This window comes from Danio rerio, chromosome 1, assembly GCF_052040795.2.
Source record: "Danio rerio strain M-AB ecotype USA chromosome 1, GRCz13ab, whole genome shotgun sequence".
NCBI lineage: Eukaryota > Metazoa > Chordata > Actinopteri > Cypriniformes > Danionidae > Danio > Danio rerio.
The window spans coordinates 33,387,892-33,413,707 of NC_141021.1; the positions used below are offsets into that span (position 1 = coordinate 33,387,892).

The 25,816-nt window shown below is 35.5% G+C and overlaps 1 protein-coding gene across 1 annotated transcript in view; it reads right to left on the reverse strand.

The window, feature by feature from the left end:
- Positions 1 to 2,734: 2,734 nt before the first annotated feature.
- Positions 2,735 to 25,816, reverse strand: part of dachc (dachshund c) — a 99,242-nt gene continuing 76,160 nt past the window's right edge. The window contains 5 exon segments of the mRNA NM_001045236.3: positions 2,735 to 3,705; positions 5,089 to 5,154; positions 9,921 to 10,064; positions 22,017 to 22,164; positions 22,256 to 22,401. Of these exon segments, the coding sequence (NP_001038701.2) occupies positions 3,668 to 3,705; positions 5,089 to 5,154; positions 9,921 to 10,064; positions 22,017 to 22,164; positions 22,256 to 22,401 (542 nt within the window). The 3' untranslated portion in view covers positions 2,735 to 3,667.

Below are 25,816 nucleotides of genomic sequence, written 5' to 3' on the forward strand. Positions count from 1 at the left end.
AGGGCAGTTTAAAATCAAAAGTTGATCTCCTCTGCCTTTCCTCCTCTCGCGAATGAGTCAATTTCACGGCACATTATTCCTGCGCCATTCTCTCTTTTCCCGACTCTCTCTCTCTCTCTCATTAGGAGCGAGAAGAAGCGACATGAATTAGTAATGACACTGAAAGGTTTGAAAAGCTGAACGTTTCTCTCTTGCCCTTTCATTCCGCGTCCACGACCTGCTCTAAACACTCATTTGTGGAGAACTTGTCCTGCTCCTCTTCTACTGTCTGGGTTAATGTCTAATAGGTGCTCGCTGATTAGATTACATTTGCCATACTCTGTTCGTTGTGTCTGGATGTATTACAGACTGTGCCGAGTCACTCAACAGGCTCTTGTTAGAATCATTTCGGTTCATAAAGGCTCGTTGAGAAACGTGAGATTGATAGAAAATAGACAAAAGTGATCACAAAGAAGGGAAGCTGTTGACTATGCTAATAATGATAAAAAATACTAGGTTGTTTTGACTAACCTTGGGCCATTCTATTATTTTAAATACCTATTAAACATTTAAAATATATTTAGCCTACCCTAATAATTTATTTGTGGAATTAAAAATATTTTATTAACGGCACACTGAACTAAAGTAGCCTACTAAAAGAATTGGTGTCTGCAAAAGCATAAAAAGTAAGGTATTGATTGACTAGTACAGATCAATCAAAAAACTTGCCTAATTATCTAAACTTGCCAAGTTAATCTATTAACCTAAATTGCACTTGATGATAAATGCATTAATAAACATAAATGAGGTTACATAAATGAACTAATGCTGAACAAATGTGGAAAAATACACATAAACACTAATTAGTCATTGCTGATGTTACTCAACACATTAAATAATGTTAACCAATGGAACTTGTAAAGTGTTTTACCATTTTACTTTATAGTAATTAACTTTTTATTTGATTATATACATAAAGTATATGTAACCAAACGGTCCTATAGTGCCCACACAGTCTGAGCTGGGATCGAACCAGTGATTTGTATGGAAGTTGGTTGCTCTAACAAGGAGGCTAAAGACCATGACCCCTATAGCGTCTGTCGCTAGAGCACATTTTAAGGTCAGAGGAATGAGGATTACCAGTGTAGCACTTCACTAGCTGTTACACACACCCCCTAAACCTCACCTCCCATCCCGGACGAGCCCCCACATGTAGCTCACCAGTCCTACTGCACCCTACCAGATCTGAGCTTTAATCGAACTGGCAATTCTATATATGTAAAGGTAAACGTAAATAAACAAGCTTTTTATTGTTTTATCTTTTTATTTGATTTTCAACACATAAATCTTTTGGTTTACTGTTTCACATATTTTTACATTTATTTATTTTATTTTACTTCAAAAAAATTAAAGACACTTTTGTTCTACATATTTATTTTATTTTTGAACTTCCAAGAGGGAGTGTCATACAGATAGACACTTTCTCTTTTCTCAAGAGCACATGTCCAAAATGTGTTGACGCAGCATTTAGCCAATCACTCAGGCTGTACTGTTTAGCAGTATATGCTCTCTCTCTTTCTTTCTTTCTCTCTGAACATAATAAGAAGCCAGGAGAGATGAATAATTGACTGATTGTTGCATTATTCAGGCCCCTATTGTGGAAAAAGCCCAGTCTCTGGCACATTCCAGGTCTCTCTGGCATATTGAATATGAGGTTAAAGTTTCAATCAACCTTGAAAGGGAGAGGCATTTTTCATCGCCTAGATAGTGTATCAAGTTTGTGCACTCAGAGTTAGTGTACAGTTCTGTGCAGACAATACTTAATCTGCAACATGTTTACAATAAAATTCAGTACACTGGACCAAAGATACATATATTAGGGAAAACAAGAACAATATTGTTATTATGATGTGGAATTATTTGTGTTTTTTATTATATATCTGTGCTTTCCACACAAACACTTTATTTGAGCGGACCGTTAACTGCTGCCCAAGTATATTTAGTGACACACTATTTAAACTATTATCATCCTTTAAGACTTTTTTTTTTATATCTGCCCAATATAACCAAACATCTGTGATTGATTAAGTAGTGGAAAGTCTTGTCTAGTTTATCTGTTTCTTAGCTACTGTGTCCGAGAGACATTTCAGCACAGAGTCTCCAAAGAGACGCGCCTTTTTGAGACTTTACAATGCGTCCGGCCGGGTTTTTTTAGTCTCCTAAAATGTACGGGATTTGTTTTTGGTTTCACTTTTCAAAGTTGTCATCAAATGTACAGTCGTAAAAAGTTAAAAATTAACATTAATGTATATGTCTCAGAAAAACTTTATTAAACACTCCGGGAAGATGAAACTAGATCTAAATTAGCTGCAAAATATCTGTACAGCCTAAATCATCTCATTTGCCTTATTGAAATAATCGACAAGTTTTATTCCTGTAATTATTATAATTTTTTTGAGATATCTGTTTTTAATTCCTCTTTTTTGTATTTTATTAATCATTTGCTGTACATTTTATTAATTTGATGACCTTAATATTTTGCATATTTTATCCATCTAAAATGCGTTGGCAATACTGTACAAAATGCTCCTGAATAGCATAAAAGAAAGAGAAATAGTTGATTAAATAATGATATCAGTGGTATCATTACTATATCATAAATTATATCATAAATAATATAAAAAATACTCATACACTATATAATTAAAGTCTTAGAAGTAAGATAAAAGTAAAAGAAAATACCAAATAAAAGAAATTTAAAAAGCAGAATAAAACACAAGAACAATAAATATTAAAGCTTTAGATTTGACTGCACTGCTGCTGAAGCTGCAAAAGTATCGGTCAGTCAGTTTTTGAAACATCTCCCTTGTAAAGTATGTGGGAAAAAAAATCTTTATTGTTTTCCAGATGGACAGGACAGAAGTAACGACATGCCAGCATGCTCTCCATGTCGGGTAGGATAATAATATGCCAACTGAATAAAAAATAAAATAAAAATAACTTAGATACAAGAAATCTTATTAAAAACGTTTGTATTGATTTGCTAGATCTACAGCGTACAATGCACAGTAGCATGTCTACACTTTTATGTACATACTTGATGAATTTTGAGACATTTCTGCTATGATCCCATATACAATAATGACAACAACAAAAAAATCTGGACAGCTAAGCCTTCTTTTTGAAATAACAGACAGATACACAATACATATTTAAATGCAGTGTCCATATTTGATAAATAAACAAAGAAACTGAAATCGCTCTCTCTTCAGGAAATGATGATTTAAAAATGATGTCAAATGTGAAATGCAAAATGGCAAATTTGAATATTTAATAGGTCAATGTAGTCAGGCAGACTTAAAATGCATTATAAAATGTTTTTTTTTTTTTTTTTACTTCTCAGTGTTGCAAAAAGTCCCCTGGAAACATGGTTTTTCAACCAGGTGTGCATTGTGATAGCATTTTCTTCATTCATCTCGGCTCACGCTTTATCTTACTAAAAGCTGACTTTCAATGGCCATAATAATCTTGTCAAGTCCTTGTGCCTCAAAAACACTGACATCAACCTATAAAACTGCCTCCTTGTCTTCCGTCAGTCCTCCAGCAGAATTGCAGACGTTATTTACCAGGCGATTGACTACAGGCTCTTCTGTACAGTTTGAATGCATTTACTCCTCATCTTCAATCCTCAGTACATCATTGTGGACTTTAGAAAGAGCCTTCCATCTGTGAACACACAAAAAAAACTGGTATGAATGAAGTCACAAGCAGCAAATAATGAACGGACAAATCCATAATGTTCTAACATGTGGATTGAGAGGGAGATGAAAGGACTGGAAAGGGGAGAAGATGCAGTATTTGAATAAATGTCAAAGAACACAAAAAAAGAAAGAAAGAGAGAGAGAGAGAGAGCCTTTCCCTCCCTTTCCTCTCAAGCAAGACGAAAAGAGAAAGCAAACCCTTTGAAAGATTAATTACAACATGCAGATTATGTAAATTATGCCCATGCAAATATTTCATGAGGACAATTAAGGGACCCATTAATTACTGCTCCCCCTTTTTGTCTTTATTCTTTCTTCTCTTTTTTTCACCATTTGCTTCACTGGCATTTCATTTCAGTCTCAGTGTTTCATACTCTGATAAGGGATTATATTATATTATATTATATTATATTATATTATATTATATTATATTATATTATATTATATTATATTATATTATATTATATTATATTATATTATATTATATTATATTAACCCCAACTCAGAAAAAGTTGGGACATTATGGAAAATGCAAATAAAAAAGAAATTAGTGATTTCCAAATGTATTGTATTTCATTGAAGTCAATATGAACACAAAATATGTTTTGTCTGGTCAACTTCATTTAATTTGTAAATATACATCCTTTCCTGTCATTCAGACCTGCAGCACATTCCATAAAAAGTTGGGACAGGAGCAATTTAGGGCTGGTTTAGGGCTTTTTAGGGCTTTTCTTATTTACCTAATTAAATTTCTTTCTTCTGTTGAACACAAAACAATATACTTTGAAGAAAGCTGTTCACATTTTCTTTTATAGTATTTGTTTTTTCTACTATAGAAGGCAATGGATTCTAGTAACCAACTTTTTTCAAAATATCTTATTTTGTGTTCAACAAAAGAAAGAAATTCATAAAGGTTTAAAACCACAAAAGGGAGAACAAATAGTGAGGTAATTTTCATTTATTTTTTATTTTTTGGTAAGCCATGCTTTTAACTATTTTCTTACATTCTCTATGTACTGATGAAGTGCAACAGTTCTTTAAATCAAAACAATACAATGACTTGAATGAAATCTAATAATGTAATGAAAATGAAATTATGAAAGAAAATCTGGCCTTTTTATTTCCAATCCTGTAAATAAGGACAATACATATAGTTTCATGTTCATTCTCACTGTGGTGTGTGAAAAATGTAAATATAAAAAACTATCCATATGGTTTTCAAAGGGTGTTATTCATTTAAGCTCATGTGTTTGGGAGAAAAAAAACATTTCTAGATTCTGTTATGGTTATTTGTTTAGGAAGACTACAGGTGAAAAACAATGACATCTAGACACATAATCAAACATACCTTGTATTGTTCTCTCAGTGTCTGTTTTGCTGGTATTATGGATTGTCTCCAATTCCTGTTGAGAGTCTGTTAAAATGAAAAGAGTTATAAATGAGGTTATGAATTATTTGTCACAAGTATCTGGTAATTACACTTTAAACAACAAATGCAACACAATCCTAATATCTATAAAGATGTCAAAATAGCAATTCTTCTAAAGATTAATTCAAAGTATAGCTAGAGATGGAGCAGATGAGGAGACCTGAGATGATTGTAATGCAAGTTGTATTAACTTAAATGTCTGTGTTTAGGCTGTTTTGTCATTTACACATTCATTTACACATTTATCTGCTAAAAGTCTTTTCTGAAATCTGCAACTTATGCCTAAAATGTGAAAATTACAGAGCCCCTATTCATTTTTTTAATGACCTTCTATGCAGTGTGTAACATATCTAAGTGAATGAAAACACCCAGCTGAGGTTAAAATCTGACAGTGCACTGTGTATAAAGCTTCTCTCTCTCTCTCTCTCTCTCTCTCTCTCTCTCTCTCTCTCTCTCTCTCTCTCTCTCTCTCTCTCTCTCTCTCTTTCTCTCTTTCTCTGTCTCTCTCTCAAAACACAAACTTTAAGTCAGAGTCATTTATATGAATCACTGTTCATTAAAAACTTTATTTCACCATGATGTTGGGGGGGGGGAATAAAGAAAAAAAAACACACCACATGTTACATGCACAGACCCAGAAAACCTCTCTGTTTGGCTATGGTGTAATCACATATTTGGTCTAAAATCACAGGCCACTTCTTTTATCAACTTCAACACACTTTTGAGCTTGCACTGCCATTGCGTCTGTCATTGCTAGGCCACCATAAGCTGTGCTTTTATACCAGTTGAGGGAAGCACTGCACTATGAACCCATTCTTTTTTATTTCAATGGTTTGAGTGCTGCGTTCAAGGTTCAAAGTAGTTCAAATTTTGCAGTTGAGTTGATTAATACTAACTGTATGTCGTTACTATTATTTGGACTTAGGATTACGAGTAGAACAGAGCAATATGCTGGTGTTTCTACATTGATTTATAAACATGTTCTTGCTTTGGGCTCACACATATACTGTTGCTTTTTTGCTTGTTGCTTTAAAACAGCCTTGATAAGCACTTATGGGCGTTTCATATCCGGCATGTGCTGCACACAGTTAACCAATTACACCAGAAGTGGTCATCAGACCAACCACCACAGATTAGTGGCTGTAGAAAAATAAATCACTAGCTATGTTTCATCCAAAATGCGAATAAACTTTATGAGCAAAACTGGATTATCGCAAAAAAGATGTGCGAATAAAGCTGCATTTCCATCCAACGAGTCAGAGCGAACAAAATAGTCACTTCCTGATTAACTGGTGCCAAATATCAACAGTAAAAACTGAATTTGCTGCAGTAGGAGAAGCTGCATCAATCTTTTCTTCATCTAAAAAATGACTGCGCCTCAGAAGGCAATCCTGACAGGCAGTGAACGCACGGTGGCGTTTGAAGGTGTCATATGCAGAGCACAGACGCTCTTGATTTTGGAGGTTATTTTTTAATATAATAACATTAATACTGAAATGGTAAGGTGTTTTAGAATGATCAAAACAACATTTCAGATGTTTTATAATGTGCTCAGCCTGCTGGTTTATCCATTCACACACATTTTTTATCATCACATGATCTCTTATAACAAAATCATATGACCTTTTTAATGCGCATGCTGGAGTTTGTGCGGTAAAAGTGTTTCCATTGTAGTTTATGCACATCTTTTCTTATCGAATAAAAAGTTTATCCTCCTCAGTATTGCGCATAAGTTTTTTTTATTTTTCAAAGCTTATCATGGCGTTTCCATCAATCGTTTTTTTATGCACATATCCAAAATGTGCATAAAAAAGGTGGATGGAAACATAGCTTCTGTCACTGGGCATAACTAGTAGAGGTGTGAACCTATACTGGTCTCACGGTTCGGTTACGATTATCATGCCATTGATTCGGTTCAATTCGATATCTCGGTGCATCATGGTGCCTTGACCACAGTGTTTTTTTTGGGGGGAAGCTATAACAAGCTGTCTGTATAAACACACAGACACACAGCACCACACTGTCTCTCATTCACACACATACACAAACATAGACAGCACCAAACAAACAAAAACAACCAAACAAACAAACAAAAACACACAAACACACACTTAAGCCATTTAGGTAATTTAAGCCTATTTAAGCATATATCAAGGGCTTAAATAGAGCAGTGGTCGTAATGTCAAGCGGAAAAAAAAGAAAAAGACAGCTGTGAAACATAACCAGCTTTGTCTTTTTGTAGGAAACACACTTTAGATCTTTTTAGGGTAAGAGGTTTTTGAATTATTGCCGATATAACTAAATGTGTCAGGAATATCGAAAACAAAACCAACTTAACCGCGCTCATTTCTGGCTCATTTCTTAATCACTTAAGTGATTTTTCATTTTTATCAGTTTCTTTTTTTTGTTAAACAAAAAACAAGATATTCTAAAGAAAGTTCAGAAGAATGGAAAAGGCAGCCTTTGACATCCATATAATGCATATAACAAATTATGGAAGAGAATTGCTTTTTCCAGCAAAAGAAAGAAACCCAAACAGCTTTGGAACAGATGGAGAATGAGTGAATTAAAGCAGAATGTCCATTTTTGACTAATTTTAACTAATTAATTATTTTTTTAACAGAGACTTTTAATTTGGATGGTCAGCTCAAACTAGTTATTTTAAGAATAGTTTGATAGTGTTGGATTGTGGCTGAAAGGGCAGTTGCAAGTAAAACATGTGCCAGTGTAATTGATGGTTCATTCTGCTGTGGCAACCCCAGGGCCGAAAGAAAGTGAGTGAGTAAGAGAGAGAGAGAGAGAGAGAGAGAGAGAGAGAGAGAGAGAGAGAGAGAGAGAGAAAGTGAGTGAGTGAGTCAGTGAGTGAGTGAGTGAGTAAGTGAGTGAGTGAGTGAGTGTGTCATCAAAACAGGTGACAACACAGGCTCATTGGAAATACATACTTCAGGCTGCAGGCTACAAAAATACTTCAACATATGTTTAACAGATGTTTCTAGTAAAAATGAATGCTACAGAGCAGGATAATGCCAACAAATTTTGTTTCATTTCACACTAATCATATTTACAGGGGCATATTATCCACAAATAAAGGATTCCTTTCATGCAGTTCTTTGCACAGAACCAAATCAATACCATAAAACAGCTTAATGGTGTCTATGACCTGTAATCAAACATGTTTGCCTCACCTGTCTATCTCTATTTGGACTTAAAAAAAAAAAAGCAATTTAAAATCAAGGTAAAACTATGTGCAAACTAAATATACTTTTCTCTATTCTTAGCTTTTGAAAACATGTGCTCTATTAGATGGGTTTAGGGAGGGTTTGGGTCAGTGGTTCACTAGGTGATCTCTACAACAAGACTCACTTTCTCATTGTCTCGGAAACATATAACAAAACGCACTCTAATGGCCCGTTTCCACTGTTACGGTACGGTTCAGTTTGGTACGCTTTTATGGTCTTTCCACAAAAAGCCTACCGAACCGAACCGTACCATACCACTTTTTCGGCACCCTTTCGAAAGAGTACCAAAAACGAAAAAGGGTCCCAAAAGGTGGAGCAACACATGCAGCTGAACACTGATGGGTTACAGAGATACGCCACAAGCTCGTAGAGCTAGACAGAATGAAAACAAAGGAACCACCATGTTCTAATACACAGCTGAGACATTACATGGAAATTCTATATGCATATAGTAACGAGCCATAGACGACCTGAGCTCAAACAAACCTTGTTGTCGTCTTGATGAACAGCCACAAAGCCAAAAAGAAAAATCATCCATGTCCTGTTGTTGCTTTACGAGCCCGTCTAAAAGTGAGCGCTTTTAGTTTTCTTTCGGGAGCTCGCGATTGCGTCTAAGTTATATTTAATATAACGAACTTCAAGAGCTGATGATAATAACGTGTGCATGGTTATCGGTGTCTCCGTCATCTGATCCATTCGGAAAGAAAACGACAAACGCGAGAGTGAAGTGCGAAAAAAAGAATAAGCCCGACAAAACACAGGATCAAAATTGTTTCAGCAAACTGAATCACAAACAAACTGCCGTGATTATCTTCACCTTTTGGACTATTATGAACTGGAAATAATAGAATTACTCTCTAACAGAGTTTACATGTGCTGGTGAAGATTACAGACACATATGAGAGGTTTGCGCTGGCTGTGGGCTATATTACTTGTGTTTTGAACTCAAATAAGGACTAAATATCTGTGGTGTGTAGTTTTTCTGTAATTGGTAATATATCTGAGACCGTAAGGGGCAGTATGTGTTCGTATTTGTTGCATTTATTTATTTATTTTATATAATTGCAGACGTTACAGTAGAGTATTTTGCACTGTCATTGATCAAATCCTGTTCATAGAAAAGTTAGCAATAAACATTTATAAACAAGTATTTATGTGTATAAAGCATGTGTTTTGTGAGAAGTGCTTCTCATATGATTTGTGAACGACCTGTACAGCTTTACTGTTGACATTAATTTGAGCAAGAATGACGTCGACTGAAACTCTCTCTTGTACACCACGCCCAACAAAAGGGTACCCTTGTTAGTTTAAACGCAAGCCTGATAAAGGTGACCCGTACCGACCCGAGCTGTACCGTACTGTACCAGTCAGTGGAAAAGAGCCATAAGTATCATATTTCAGATTCAGGAAGAGGTACTGTAGACAGCGCCCTCTGGTCGTTTTGTCATCTGAAACGTGCTAAAAAACTGGTAATATATTTTGTTTCTTTTGTGTGTGTGTGAGCGTTCTTACCGTTGTGAATGGGTGATCTCTCACAGGAAGTTGTCCTCTGAAGCGTCTGCTCAGCATGGTCTCTTCTCTTAGACTCCACCTCCAGAGCCTCCTGCAGTTTTCTCTTGGTCTTCTTCTCCTTCTTCAGTCGCTTCTGGATGAGCGCTGAGAAAAGCACAACACAAATTAATTAATAAAGATTCTGATAGGGATATACAGTACAAAGTTTGGATTCTGTCAATTAAAAAAAAAACTTTATGCTCATCAAGTCTGTATTATTTAATAAAAAATGATGTGAAAATACTATAATTTAATATAACCGTTTTATTTTAAATTTAAATTTCAAAACGTTTAAAAGGTGGTCCACTAAAATGTCAAATTTTAATCTTTAATTCATGTGAAATGTAGCTGTGTGAACATAAAGCAACATCTCTGAATGTAATATGATCAAAGTTCAATGCAAAGGCAAAATGCAAAAAATTTTTTCAGTTTGCAATTTCACATGATCTTTTAGAAATCATTATTATTTGGTGAATAGGAGCTCAAGAAACATTGCTTAGTATTAACTATGCTGAAAACAGTTGTTCACTTAAATATGAACATTTGCTTTTAATTTACTCGCTTTCAGGCTACCCAAGATGTAGTTGATTTAATTATTTATGATTTTTTTGGCTTCAGTAGAGCATTAAAATAGATTTTTAGATTAAATCATTGATCCTTGGTGAATAATAAAATCGTGATTAACAACAAAAATAAAGCGATTAATAACAACCGCAATGGCTTTGAGAGTCAAAAAAGTATATATGCAAAACACCCACAAGTATTTAATTTAAAGGCAAAACACAGACAGACAGACACACAGACAGACACACAGACAGACAGACAGACACAGACAGACACAGACACACAGACACACAGACACACAGACACACAGACACACACACACACACACACACACACACACACACACACACACACACACACACACACACACACACACACACACACACACACACACACACACACACAAGCCAAGGATAAAAAAAAAGTGCTGGTAGCTGTTACATTATATGAATCTCAAATGTATGGCTTGAGGGTGAGTAAATTAAATAAATTAATAATTGTTTAAATATTTATAATATATTATAAATATATAGATTTTTAATTTTACATTATTATTATTATTATACATTTTATTAGAAACCTAAACGTTTTTTTAATCTTTGATGAATAGACAGTTCAAAAGACATTTCATAATATAATAAATTCCTTTAATATCATCTGATCAAGTTATTGATTCCTTGTTGAACATTATTTTCATGAAAACACCATAAAGCATAGCCATTAAACCTAAAACTTTGAAAAATGACTTGGAAAAACGTTAATGCTACTGGATAATTGAAAAAATAACATTAAATCTCACATCACAGCAATCAGTAATTATAGCCAACCATGAAAAACTGTTCCACATGCCCATTTTCAGCCTTTCACTAAATACTGTGTCTGATATAATGCACATCTAATGTGAAACTAGGCTGAAGCCCAGTGGAACATGTTAATTTTCCAGTTTGCAGTATAAGGGCTTACTTCAGTCGGCTCAGTCAGCAGAAAAAAAACCCTTTCTGTCCGATAGCTGAGAGCCTTTCCCCTTTGAGTGATCTAGGACCAACCTTCTTCTTAATCTTTCCCCTGGCCACTGGGTATTAAAAAAATAAGAATATTGAGTCGAAGTCAGTTGGCTGGAGTATAAAGACATCTCTCACTAATGGAAGAGCAGCTGATTTGATGAATTATGCAGGAGATTCATTATCCTCATCAAATGTGATGCGCCGAATATTAACACAGCAATTCTGTTTACGCTGATAATAAATCATTCACACTAATATCATAATATGTACTTGTAATTACAAAGGGTAATTCTCTGTGTCTGAATGTGTGTGTGTGAGTGTTTGTGGCTCAAGGAAAGTGCTGAATTTGCAGTAACATGACTAGCTGGAGCACAATGCGGGCGACAGGAGAATACGAGATGAGCTGCTCTCTAATTAAACAACATTCATTAATGGTGCATGTTGCCCTGTCACCTTCTTTAATGATTCCGCCATTTTATGATTGCTGTCTAGGAGCTTTCTGATTTAAGACTGCGATTGTACATACATTGAGAGGAACACAAGATTAAGAGATTAAATCGAGTGTAAATTTATTTGTTGGTAAACGTGATGTGAAAGATCAAGTGGTGTACGGTTAGATGTGCGAACCCGTTTTGCTTGTTTCTGTAATGTGGGCAGACAACAAACTGAAGATGAGATCATTTTATAATGCAGATACAATTTTAACAGTGCTTTCTTTGCTGTTAAATTCTTATTTTGGATGCAATCACAACAGTAGCTTATCTTGCAGATTTCTGTCCTGCATGAAACTTGCTGATTGACCGTGGATATTTTGTATTTTGTATTTTTTTTTACCAGAAATGACACAGACTTCTCCTAAAAGATAATAAGACAATATAAAAGAGGCATCGTTGTGAAACAATATACATTTCTCAGCTTTTATTTAGCTTTGATCAACAAAATTGAGTGTCCAAAATTATTCATTCCCTTTTCAATAATCAATAGAAAACATTTAGTGGCCATTACAGCAATAAAATGCTTCCTATAATTGCAATTTTGCATGTCTTCACTGGTATTTTTGCTCCTACATCTTTACCGATAAGCTTTTTTATGTAGGAGAGACTTCTTGCAAGGATGTTTTAGAGCTGCTTGGACTATTTGGAATGGTATAGAACTTTGTATTTTCCCATAGACTGTGACAGTTTGCAAAACGATAGGAAAATCTTGGAATTGACACTTTTTTTTTCAAATGTAACTGTGCAAATGTATTTTTTTTTCACAATGCCTCTCGTTTCAGACGCGGACAATTTGGTATCGGTTCAGTAATAATCATAACCGGTTATTATATACTGACGTCATTTATCTCCTATGCGCTCTGTCGCGAGGGAGGTGAGCGCGAGTATTTACAACACTCAGCCAACTCAGGGCAGGTCCGTGGCATAGGCACCATAGGCAAATGCTAAGGGCGCTGTATATCCAGGAGGGCGCCAGAAAGAAGCGCGGTTCAGTTGGTTTTGTTTTCGATATTCTTGACACACATTCAGTTACAGACAGCAATAACTCAAAAACCTCTTACCCTAAGATCTAAAGTGTGTTTCCTACAAAAAGACAAAGCTGGTTATGTTTCACAGCTGCCTTTCTTTCTTTTTGCTCCACACTATGAGCACTGCTCCGTTTAAGCCCTCGCAATATGTGTTTAGCCGGGAGAGCTCGCGCTGAGAGGAGCTCTCAGCAAGGGACCGTTGGAAAAGTGCTTATTTTTTACGTTTTTCTGCTCCGCTCTTCGCGAGCTCTCCCTGTTGCGAGGGCTTAAGTGTGTGTGCGTGTGTGTGTGTGCGTGTGTTTGTTTATTTGGTGCTGTCTATGTTTGTGTTTGAATGAGAGACAGTGTGGTGCTGTGTCTCTGTGTGTTTATACAGACAGCTTGTTATAGCCTCTCCTCTAAAATATAACGCTGTATATGGAAAGCATCGTCAATGCACCGTGATGCACCGAAATATCGAATTGAACCGAATCGAAGGCATGATAATCGTAACCAAACCGAACCGTGAGAGCAGTATATGTTCACACCAGAGGTGTGGACTCGAGTCATGTGACTTGGACTCGAGTCAGACTCGAGTCATGAATTTGATGACTTTAGACTCGACTTGACAAAATATAAAAAGACTTGCAACTCGACTTGGACTTGAACATAAATGACTCGGACTTTGACTAGGACTTGCCCCTATTGACTTGTAAAGACTTGCTGCTTCCCATGAAAAGCCCAACGATAAAAAAGTATGTTGACATGGACCGCTCTCTCTCTCTCCGTTTATGTGTGCGTGTGTGTGACAGCATGCGCGCGTGTGTGTGAGCATGCGCGCTTTCGGCATGACGTCCAATCGAAGCATGGTAGATTGTTTTGATTCGACAGTATCCAACGTGACTACTATGAGGCGCCGGAGTGGACAAAAGTCAAGCGAACGGAGAGAGAATTTGAATTTGAACTTGAGATCGAGCCAATACTCGCTCTCTCTCTCTCTCTCTCTCTCATACAACATACACCTCTCTCTCTCTCTCTCTCTCTCTCTCTCTCTCGTGCATTCAGTCTCTTTGCGTTCGCTTGACTTTTGTTTACGATGGCGTCTCATACCTTTAGTGCTTTTGCTCTCACGGGATCCTCCTTTTAAACTGACCCTTCGCTAAGCCCACGCCCAAATACCGCCACCCACCAATCGCGGCTTACCAATCGTAGCTACGGGCAGAGGCTCTGTCAAGCTTTCGAGCGAGGGAAACAAGCCAAATCGTTGCGCAATTGGATTGTGAAAATCTGACACCCGCTATCCTAAAAGTTTGGACTGGGTGGTGGGATTTTTCCCTTTTCAAAACCAAAGCCCAAGAGGAGAAATGCCAGCGTGGATCAAGCTGTGTGGGGCGGTAAAGGAGTTAAGCTAAGTTGGTTTTGTTTTCGATATTCACATTCAGTGATAGGTGGCAATAACTCACACTCCTCTTATCCTAAACAGATCTAAACTGTGTTTCTTATAAAAAAATTTTTTTTTAAAAACAAAGCAGGTTATGTTTCCCAGCAGTCTTTTTCTTTTTTCCACTCGATATTATGAGCCAGGGCTCGACAATAAGGACTGCCCGATGGCCGGGGGCCAGCGTGCGAGACACTCGGGCCAGTGTACAAAATGTTACTGGCTCGATCGGGCCAGCTGCTGCCTTTTTGCCTGACAGATCGAGCCAGAGCTGCGTGCTGCGACTGTCTGTCAATTGTGTGCAAATACAATCTTACGGTGCTTTAACACATAGACGTTTGTTTCGGAATCTGTCTCGTTTCACCCGTTAGCGCGTTTTTTTGGCATAACTTATATCCAGCAGTTGCGCTCGCTTCCGCGCCAAATCAATCAGTCCAAGATCGCCTGAATGAGACGCGGTCTCTGTCCTATTGAGCGTATCGATTGTAGCGAGAAAACAAAACAATGCAACGAACTAACGACCCAGGCTATATCACAGTGTATCATGATCGTGTAATAGCCATATATACGGCTATATGAAGAGGGAATGATGAGGAGGGCGAGATGTCATTCTTATCGGAAAATGCGAAAGTGAAAGCATGCTGAAATATTACCGAGAGCTGTTTATCCAGCCTGATCTCGGTTTATCCGTCAGGAAAATTGACCAAAATTACTATCTGTTAATTTTTCCATATTTTAATCGTATAATAGGCCTATGTTGTATTAGGCCTGTTGTTTTGTTCATTTCCGCACTGACAGCTCGAAAGAAAGATTTACATTGATCTGATGCAGTCTCGGTTCATCTGCTATGTCTCTCTATAATTTAAGCCTAAAATACAGAATTATAGTCAACGTTTCTTTAATAGATTGATTAATTCAATTGATCGATTTCTACAAAACCTGACAATTGAAATGAGTCTCTGTATATATGAGAAAGTCTGACCTCGATTTGTATTTGGTGACGATGTCTGTGGGTTGTTAAAATTAAAGTGCACATTTTCACTTATAAAATATTCTATACACAATACACAAAAGTTTGGGTGTCAGTGTGATTAAATATGTTAAAACAAGCTTCTTCTGCTCACCAGGGCTGCAATTATTTCATCATAAATACAAATTGTGAAATGTTGCACTATAAAATAACTGTTCAAAAGTAGTTTATCATTTAATTTATTCCAGTGATTTTAAAGATGAGATTTCAGCTTCATTACTCCAGTCACATGATCCTTCAGAAATCACTAATATTAATTATTATTATATTTATTAATGGTAATAGTTATAAAATCAATAATGTCTGGAGTAATTATTTTATTTGAAACCAAATACAATAACAAAGCAGTTATTTAAAATTTTAATAAATATTTAACAATTACACCTTTTTTACATTTATAAATATAGCCTTGATGAACTGAATAGTTTTCCTTAAACATTTTAAAAATTACCGTAAATATATATACAGATTTATTAGCCCCCTTTTGTTTTTTGTTTTTTTTGTTTTTAAAATATTTCCTAAATGATGTTTAACAGAGCAAAGAAATGTTGATATTTTGTCTGATAATATTTTTTCCTCTGAACAAAATCTTATTTGTTTTATTTTGGCTAGAATAAAAACATTTTTTTAACCATTTTAAGGTAAAATTTATTAGCCTCTTAAGCTAATTGTTTTTCAGACTGTCTACAGAACAAACCATCATTATACAATAACTAGCCTAATTACCCTAACCTGCCTAGTTAACCTAATTACCCTAGTTAAGCATTTAAATGTCACTTTAAGCTGTATAGAAGTGTCTTGAAGAATATCTAGTAAAATATTATTTACAGTCATCATGACAAAGATTAAATAAATCAGTTATTAGAGATGAGTTATTAAAACTATTATGTTTAGAAATGTGCTGAGAAAATCTGTTCTCTGTTAAATAGAAATTGGGGAAAAAAATAAACAGGGGTGCTAATAATTTAGGGGGACTAATAATTCTGAAATCAACTGTGTGTGTGTGTGTGTGTGTGTGTGTGTGTGTGTGTGTGTGTGTGTGTGTGTGTGTGTGTGTGTGTGTGTGTGTGTGTGTGTGTATATACACACACACACACACGCACATTCAAATAGCGATTAATTTTTTTTTTTTTTTGGTGGGGCCAGTGAAAATTTGGGCTGGGCAAGTAAAAATCAGGACCACTGCCCTGATCAGGCCAGTAGAAAAAAACCTTAGCGTTGAACCCTGTGAGCACTGCTTAGTTTAAACCCTCGCTATTGTAACGCATATAAATACATACACTAATATTTGCTGGTAGGAAAAATCTATTTGTTCACTTCTGTTATTTATACTTTAATGTGCATTTAAATTTTTTTTCTTCCACTTAACTGCAAATTTGAATAAAAACTGGATAAAGAGCACACAAACATGCTGACAGTAATAGGTACTGTACACTGTTATGGGTCAATGATGCTTATATTCCGCACAAATCCATCAGTTTCTTAGGTTATTAGATTATTTTATAATTTCACCTCTCCTGCTGTGCATGAACTATGCTGTTGAATGTTCAGCGTATGAGGTGGCTAGGCTAACCTTGCTTCAATTTTGATAAAATTATTTTCTAATCAGTTGCTATTATGTTGTGAATATACCCCTGTAATGTATACTGCAGTCCTCTTTTGTCTGGCTTTCTCAGATATCTCACCTGTTTGCCAAAAATGACTAATTAAATCCTTGGGAATGTCTGACACCAGCGCATACACACTGTAATAGATGTGCCAGGCATGAAAGCTTGACAGGCGTAGCAACAGTAACTAAGGAGGGCGAGGCTTAGCAAAGGGTTTTTCCAAGAATGTTGATATGGTTTCTTTCTTGCTTTACTATTTATTAACAATACACAAAAAACTAAAAGGTTAAGGTAAATTCTTTAATAAATTCTAGTGTTTTTGAGTATTATACTTGTTGTATACTTGTATTATACTTATGTTTTAGGCTAGTATTATTTACGACTTGTTAATGAATGCTTCATAATACAGTAGTATTACCAATAGTGAACAGATAAAATAATACAAAGTGTAGTTTTACTACAGTAAAGTGTAGTGATTTGTAGTATAAAATACCTTATATTGTAAAATAATACAGCACTGGGTAATTTGTTTATATTACACTTGTGTTACCATAGCAACTTTAGTATTACCACAACTGATCAATTGAAGTTCTTTACTGTAGTAGGCTACTGTTCAAAACACAGTACATGCCAATATACGTGTTCAGGGGCCTTGTGGAACAGCTTTCCTCAAAATGAAGAGGATGACATGGAAAATGTCCTCCACAATCTCATCAGCAAAGTGGAAGCCAGCAGACACTAGTTTACTTTATTTTAGCTGCCATGATAAAATGAGATTGATAGTGAGATTTATTTGAAGAGTGAATAGTACAGTAGGCTATAATACCTTTTCAAGTGTTTCCTTATTTTTATCACAGTTACATTTCCGCTTGCATTAGTTTTTGTTTAAATGCTTTTAAAATAAAATATGTTCTTTACATCCAACATCTATTCCAGGGGTGCCTTATAGTGGTGTAAACCCCTTTACAAGGGGTGTTACCCCTGTGTAAACTCTAGCCACCCCTGTGGCCAACCCGATATGATTTTGCTGTTGACATTATTTATTTAAATCTACTTACATAAATGCAATACAATGCAATATTTCAATAAATAAATAGCAGCCACTAAATTATTGTGGATTGATTGGTGCCACTGACGTAGCTGGCCTCTTCTGGCCCCCTTAAGCAAATTTTCAGGGGGGCACCACTGGTCTATTCTCTGTCTTTAAGTGTTTGAAACTGAAAATATCTCATCATATAAAACAACCAAAAATGTTATGGTTTATTAGATTAAACATTTAACATGTAAGTCTATTTTAGTATTTTGGTTATTGTTATTAAACAGGGCAGCAATATGAATCATATCAAAAAGCATGAAAGGAAGAGGGAACACGACACAAATTGTGAGTTTGCATATAATCTCTGAGAGCGCTCAAGAAAATTTGTGTGTGAGCAGTGCATATTTGAGAGCGAGAGAAAATTTGAGAACTCGCAATCAGTTTTGTCCACAAACAGAGGAAATCTGTGCACGAGCATCACACAAGGTAGAGAGCAAAGCTCTTCAACGTTATGTGAAGAAAACAACTTTATTGTTTGTATGAAGTAGCCTACTTTATTAACAATATGTGCTACCATTTTACATTGCTGCTAGACAGATTTGCAACTCCATCTCTTCAGCACACACGAGATTTAATTGACAAAATTCCAATTTCACTCAATTTAACTTTGCAGCATATACAGGAGTTGGTCTACTGCTACCACATTGAGGTTATGTAATTTTGGTTAATCACAAGTTGATCACCGAAGACATAACATAGCACAACTAAACTTAATGAATTAGACAGCAGTAGACCTGCAATTTCTGTGTGATGTGAGGCAAAATAGAGTCTTTTTTTGGTGGAACTCGTTCTTGTGCATTATGCTGTGGAGACGAGACGCAGCACTGTTCAGTACTTTTTCAGAAAATTGCATTTGTATTTTTTATATATCTGAGCAATGTTCTTTAATAAAAAAAGGTTTGTTTAATTAATACAGATCTTACAACCATACCTAATCTGTATATATTTTATTTTTCTGTTAAAAAGACTCGAAAAGACTCGAAAATCAAACTGCAGGACTTTGGACTTGACTTGAGACTTGTTGCCTTTAACTCGGGACTTGACTCGGGACTTGCCTGTCTTGACTCGGGACTTGACTCGGGACTTGAGGGCAATGAATTGAGACTTACTTGTGACTTGCCAAACAATGACTTGGTCCCACCTCTGGTTCACACCTCTAATATACACACACACACATATATACATATACATATATATATATATATATATATACACATGCAGGTTGGCAAAGCTCAATTTTTTTAATCTAGATAAACTCGGATTTACTCATTTTAATTCTGCCGAAGGCATTCAGAATATGTGTGCTACCCAAATAATAAGTTTTTGAGAACGGGTGGCGCATTAGACCAGGGGTTCATCTCCTGTTTCCAAAATGCATCACAAACTGCTTGAGAATCTGTTCTACTATAATAATTGGTGATGAAATTGGTGATGAAAATAAATTATGTTCTATAAGATGTACTTGTGTTTACTAACAGTTTATTCAGTTAAACATTAATTTTGAACTGTAGGACTACATAAGTCCAAAACAGCAATTTTGTATGACCTTAATCCGACTAAAGTCATAACTGAACTAAACAGAAATGGAATTAAGACATGTGTAAGACATGTGTTTTTTATATTGCGCAGCACATTAACGCAGATAACGGCGATACACACACACACACACACACACACACACACACACACACACACACACACACACACACACACACACACACACACACACACACACACACACATACATACATACATACATATATACACACGGTGGCACAGCAGGTAGTGCCTGGAAGTGCCTGGTTTGATCCTCGGCTGGGTCAGTTGGCATTTCTGTGTGAAGTTTGCATATTCTCCCCGCGTTCACGTGGGTTTCCTCCGGATGCTCCGGTTTCCCCCACAGTCCAAAGACATGGAGTACAGGTGAATTGGGTAGGCTAAATTGTCTGTAGTGTATGAGTGTGTATGGATGTTTCCCCGAGATGGATTGCAGCTGGAAGGGCATGCGCTGCTTAAAACATATGCTGGATAAGTTGGCAGTTCATTCCGCTAGGGCGATGCCAGATTAATAAATGGACTAAGCTGAAAAGAAAATGAATGAATGTATGAGTGTGTATGGATGTTTCCCAGAGATGGGCTGCAGCAGGACAGGTATCCGCTGCGTAAAACATATGCTGGATAGATTGGCGGTTCATTCCGCTGTGTTGACATGTGTCCTCTGAATACAAGTTTCAAAAAATGTATCTTTGGTTTTATTATACAATATTTATTCTGATGACTTTTAATCTTGCACCTAACAATTATCCTTTTTTACAAAAAACAACAACCTACAACTAACACTAAAACTAACAAAAACTAAATTAAAACTAACTAAAATCGGAGACAAAAAGTGAAAACGAAATAAAAACTAAAACTAATGAAAAATCTAAAAGAATTATAACCTTGACACACAAACACACACACACACACACGCACGTACACACGCGTCCAGACGCTTGGCGCAAGAGTCGTTTTGACATTTTGCGCTACGCTGTTTAAATAGCAAAGGCATTTGTGCTCATATGTGCGCCCATAGGCGTTCTGGTCTAAAACAGCAGGCGTGTTTTGGCGCGTTGCTTTATTGAGAAACTATAATAGTCTGTTCTTTAGACCAGAACAAAGCCGGCCTATTGTCCAGCGCAAAGTGCGCCTCGCTTACACACTGCTTAATACACACAAGATGTAGAGCCATACGCAAATATCTTTACATATGAAAAATAATTAAAATATTGAGGATATATATATATATATATATATATATATATATATATATATATATATATATATATATATATATATAGGATGTAATAAGATATATATGATATAAATATAAAGGATTAATATATTACAAAACATTATTTTCTAGCCTACATCAATTTAAAAACCATACTTTCATGCCTTCTTGTTCTCTGGAGGCTTTTTCAGTTCATTCAATTTGCTTTGTATAATGTTATCATTATTAGCAGAATTATTTATTATATCCATATTATTTATTGTTTTATTAAATACAAGCTTAGATTTGCCCACCTGTGAGGTTTCAGACCATATGGGGCACAGCATGTGTATTAGGGTACAACTCAGGTTTTTAAACACACTTCGTTATTATTGTTCATTTGTTCATTTGTTGAAAATTAGAACTGAATTCAGAAATAGTTTTGAAACAAATCTCTGCGCTTAACAAACGAAATTAACTATTTGTAGACTAATTGATGTCTGTGCGTACAAGGTTTCCCTATCCATGAGAGCAAAAGTGAAAGTTAATCATTTATTTCTCATTATCATGCTGTAGATGCTCTGTTTAACTGTTTTCTTGCTAGTGAATTGCTCAGTTTTTCCACTTACAAAGTCGTCATGTAAATAGCAAATGCGCTTATGGCGCGATGCAACTGGCTCTTAAAGGGAATGGGAGATTAGACTCTGATTGGTTTATTTTTAAAACACCTATAACTCATTAAGAAAATAAACTCAACCTTTTTAGACCATGCGCCATAGCGCAAAGCAAATTTTTCCGTCCTTAAAATAGCAAAAGTGGATTCTGACACACCCTGAAAGCGTTTGCGCCCTACGCTTTGCACATGGACCGTCAAAATAGAGCCCTTTATCAATTTATCAATTGCATTAAAAAAAACTACTTTATCATATCCAATAAGGATTTAATAATAAATACCTAAAAGTATTATATGCTGATTGCATATGATATCTGAGACATTTAGATATGATCTAAGGAGGAATTATTTTTAAAAACAGAGCAATGTGAGCAATGTGTGCAGCGAATCACCTCTGTTTTTCTGCTCCACACAGAGCTGTCTCTCTAGTGTCTCGCGCAGCTCTCTCTCCCTGTACAGCTCCATCTTCAGCTCTGTGCGCTCCAGCTGAACCTGCTTCTCTTGCGCTCGTGCATTATCAATAGCCACCTTTAACAAACCCTGATGGAAACAGGAAAACAGGATGAAAATTTAATCTATACACATCACAGAGTGAATCTTTCCTGAAATATTTTGATCTGCATTTCTGGACCTGTATGTTGGTGAGAAGAGTTTCTATGGAGGACAGGCCTTCAGGAAAGAGCAATGGAGCAGGGAATCCTGGAGGTAATGTTGGCCCAGAATGAGACAATCTCTCATAGGTGTCCCGTGATGTTGGGGTGCACAGGACATTTTCTTCTGTCATAAGAAAAAAAGCACAATCATAAACATTTTGAATTAAATCAAATATTTAATAACCCAATAAATACATACATGTTTGTGAATACTTTTGTTTAGCAAGGGACATTATACAAAAGTGGAAGTGAAATATGCAGACTGTTGTGAAAGCTTATATTTTTTCATGATTTTTCAAAATGTTTTCTTTAATTAAAATCATGTTTTCATTCAACATAATCTCATCATAAAATAATTAAATCCACCATATATATATATATATATATATATATATATATATATATATATATATATATATATATATATATATATATATATATATATTTTTTTTTTTTTTTTTTTTTTTTTAATATATATATACAACAGTTCTGTTTCCATTCTTGAATCTGATTGCCTGGTAGCCGTGCAATATTCACCCTTGTGTATTATTCCGCTCACATACAACAGCAAGCAGAGGGCACTCGACAATTTGACAAATATTGCTGCTGTTGGACAACATCATGTACTTATGAGGTTTTTTTAGTGAAGTATGTATTTGTTTAGATTACAACTATGCTACTAAATTCCGATTGCAACAGACAAATACTGGGATGTCTCTGTAGATTGATGGCATTTCATGCCGTTCAGCCATATAATCTTAAAATGATAGCAAAAATCAAAGGCACTCGGCTGAACACCTCCCACTAGTATATACAGTCACACTGCTACTCGTGTGATAATATTGCTATATATCTGAGTGTAACTAAAAAAATTCTGCAAGGGGAAATTATTTTCTATAAATTGTTTATATATTGTAATTTCACACATCAGTGCTACTTTGTTTTCAAGCTTTTCTCTCATTGAACTTCATTCAGTTCATTTGCTGACAACCAGCAATGTCTTCAGTTAAATCATCTTAGTTTAAACAAGCCATTGCACGCTGGTTCTGGTTTAGTTTTGTAGTGTCAGGGGAAGTAGATCTGGTTCAACTTAAGCTACAGCAGATACTCACATCATCTAACGGCTCTACATCTGTTTTCAAGTTTTAGTCACAGCTGTATTAAGTTGAGTGCAGAAGGTTAAAAATAAGACTCCAAAGCAGCTGTATGTCTTTAATAATATCAATAATATATGAATATGGTTTATATTCAAGCAAGCTTTCGCCTGTGTCTCCTTTCTAAGTACAATGACAGTCATATAGGCCTAGAATGAAGACAAACAAGAGCAAAGACAAGCACTTAAAGCACAGGAGGAGCCTGAGATACAGAACATCAAGAAACGTTGTTTTTGATCAGGCCGAAAGCCTTGATCTTGTCATTGTCACTCACTTCAAAGAGTTCACTAATGTATGAGGCCTCATGCTACTATCCAGAACTAACAGTGTCTCCATCGGACAATCTAATCTTACTCCTCCTCTCCTCTCTGCCACTTCAACAATATGATCGTAATCTTTAATGCCCAACTCTAATCTTCATAAACCACTTATCATTCTAATTTTTGATCCTTATCTTAATTTGGTGGAAAATTACAGTCATATTTTCATTACTAAAGCAGTGGTTTAAACTTTGCTGTTATAATATAACATGTGGTGGTATCTACTTCTGCTAAATGCAAATAGACAACAATGCCAATTTATAGTAACTCTGCCCAATTTCACTTAAAGGTGCTGTATGTAAGTTTTTGACTCTTCTAATGAAAAAAAAAACATAATATGTTTGCAGATATTTAAGAAACATGCCAAGTGAACATTCATGTTTTTTTTCTAAAAAAAAACAAAAAAACAATGCTAATGTCAGATATTCTGCTTTGAAAATGTACATTCCATGCCGGAACGCCGTCTTTGTTTTGGTCCCTTTTACCTACCCAATGCCAGTTTTGCCAATTATATTTCAGCACCCCGGGTTGCCTTGTTGGAAACAGCGTATATCATTCATACAGCCATAAAGGCTGTTAAAGTATGCTTCCGCAACCAAAAATGCAACCTCCAGTGGACAGTAGCAGACTGCAAAATAAGATGTGGATTCAGAGTTCGACATGAGTTATTAATTTGCAAATAATATAAATATTCTGAATGTAAACATTAAGTTAGCAGGTTACATTGTAACCCCATGTCCTAACAACATGCAACTTGACGAGAATTGCAGTGATGCACAATTTGGCTGTTTGAACTAGACACAACATGAGACAAATTTAAATACAGCCATTCAGAAGCACAGAATATGTGCACTCACTGCACTTCAACAAAATGGCATAGGTGTATAATCTAATTAATACATATAAAGTCTTTTTAACATTATGAAATGTACATGCTAAATCATTAATATATTTGTTTGCTTTCACTAAGTCACAGTTCAAAATTTAATTTCTGATCTGAGAAATTAATCTCAGATTTTTATTAGGATTATCAAAGATCTGAGGTGACCTATCTTTAGTAACTCACAATATTAGCATTTAACACTGAATAGAGCACATGAGGTGTACCTGAGGTAAACCTTGTCAGTTTATCCTATTGTTCAGTTGCAGAAAATAGAAGCCGTTTCTCGAATAAAAAAATTGGTTGTTGGTTAGAACAAAAACTCATTTTAATATAGAAAATATTTCTTCTGTTGTTGCTTTTATTTAGAAAACAGTTTAAATCAGCCTTTAGTCTTGATAGTCAGGCACGCTCCGGTTGGTGTCGTCAATCTGGCAACCTGCACTTGCATGTGTTTTTAACCAGGAGCGCAATACTTAGTTCAACCACTGAGTGTCAAATATACACACTGCACCTATGAATTGGTATAAGCTATTTTTAAAGGATCTTTTAAAATGTTGGGGTCAGTACGTAAATCTCTTATGATCACCAAAAGCTGCATAAATCTTATCAAAAATAAAGTTAACACAGTTTAAAAAATATATGAACATCACACTTTGCAGAGCATTCTCAAATCAGCTCACTGTAGGGTGCAACCCAAAGCTCAAATCACAGCTCAAACAATGACCTTAGCATGATACAGTCAAATCATGACATGTTGCTGTTTATGTTGCATAAATAATAGAGAGAAGGGCTTAATCTTAAATAAAGAAGATTTAAATCATATTGAACATAAAATTTTGTGAAAACAAATATTAGTTGTGACATGACCATAATTTACTTAGTAAAACGTGACACACTGTGACTGATATTAAAAAAATCCTAAACGATTTCATTAACAAAATATTATTAAATTGTATTTAGGTTAATTCGTTGACATTGTATACTTATGCAATATTTTTTTATGCAGTGATAGCTGTGAATGCAAATGAATAAGCTGACCAAAACTTAAAATTTTAAACAAATCTATGCAGGGATTCTTAAGCAAATCATATAAAACTATTAGGCTATTTCTTTAGCCTAGGGCTCCACTATTGTACCTATCTAAGCTGTTTTAATACATTTGCACAGTGAGACCAGATGGGC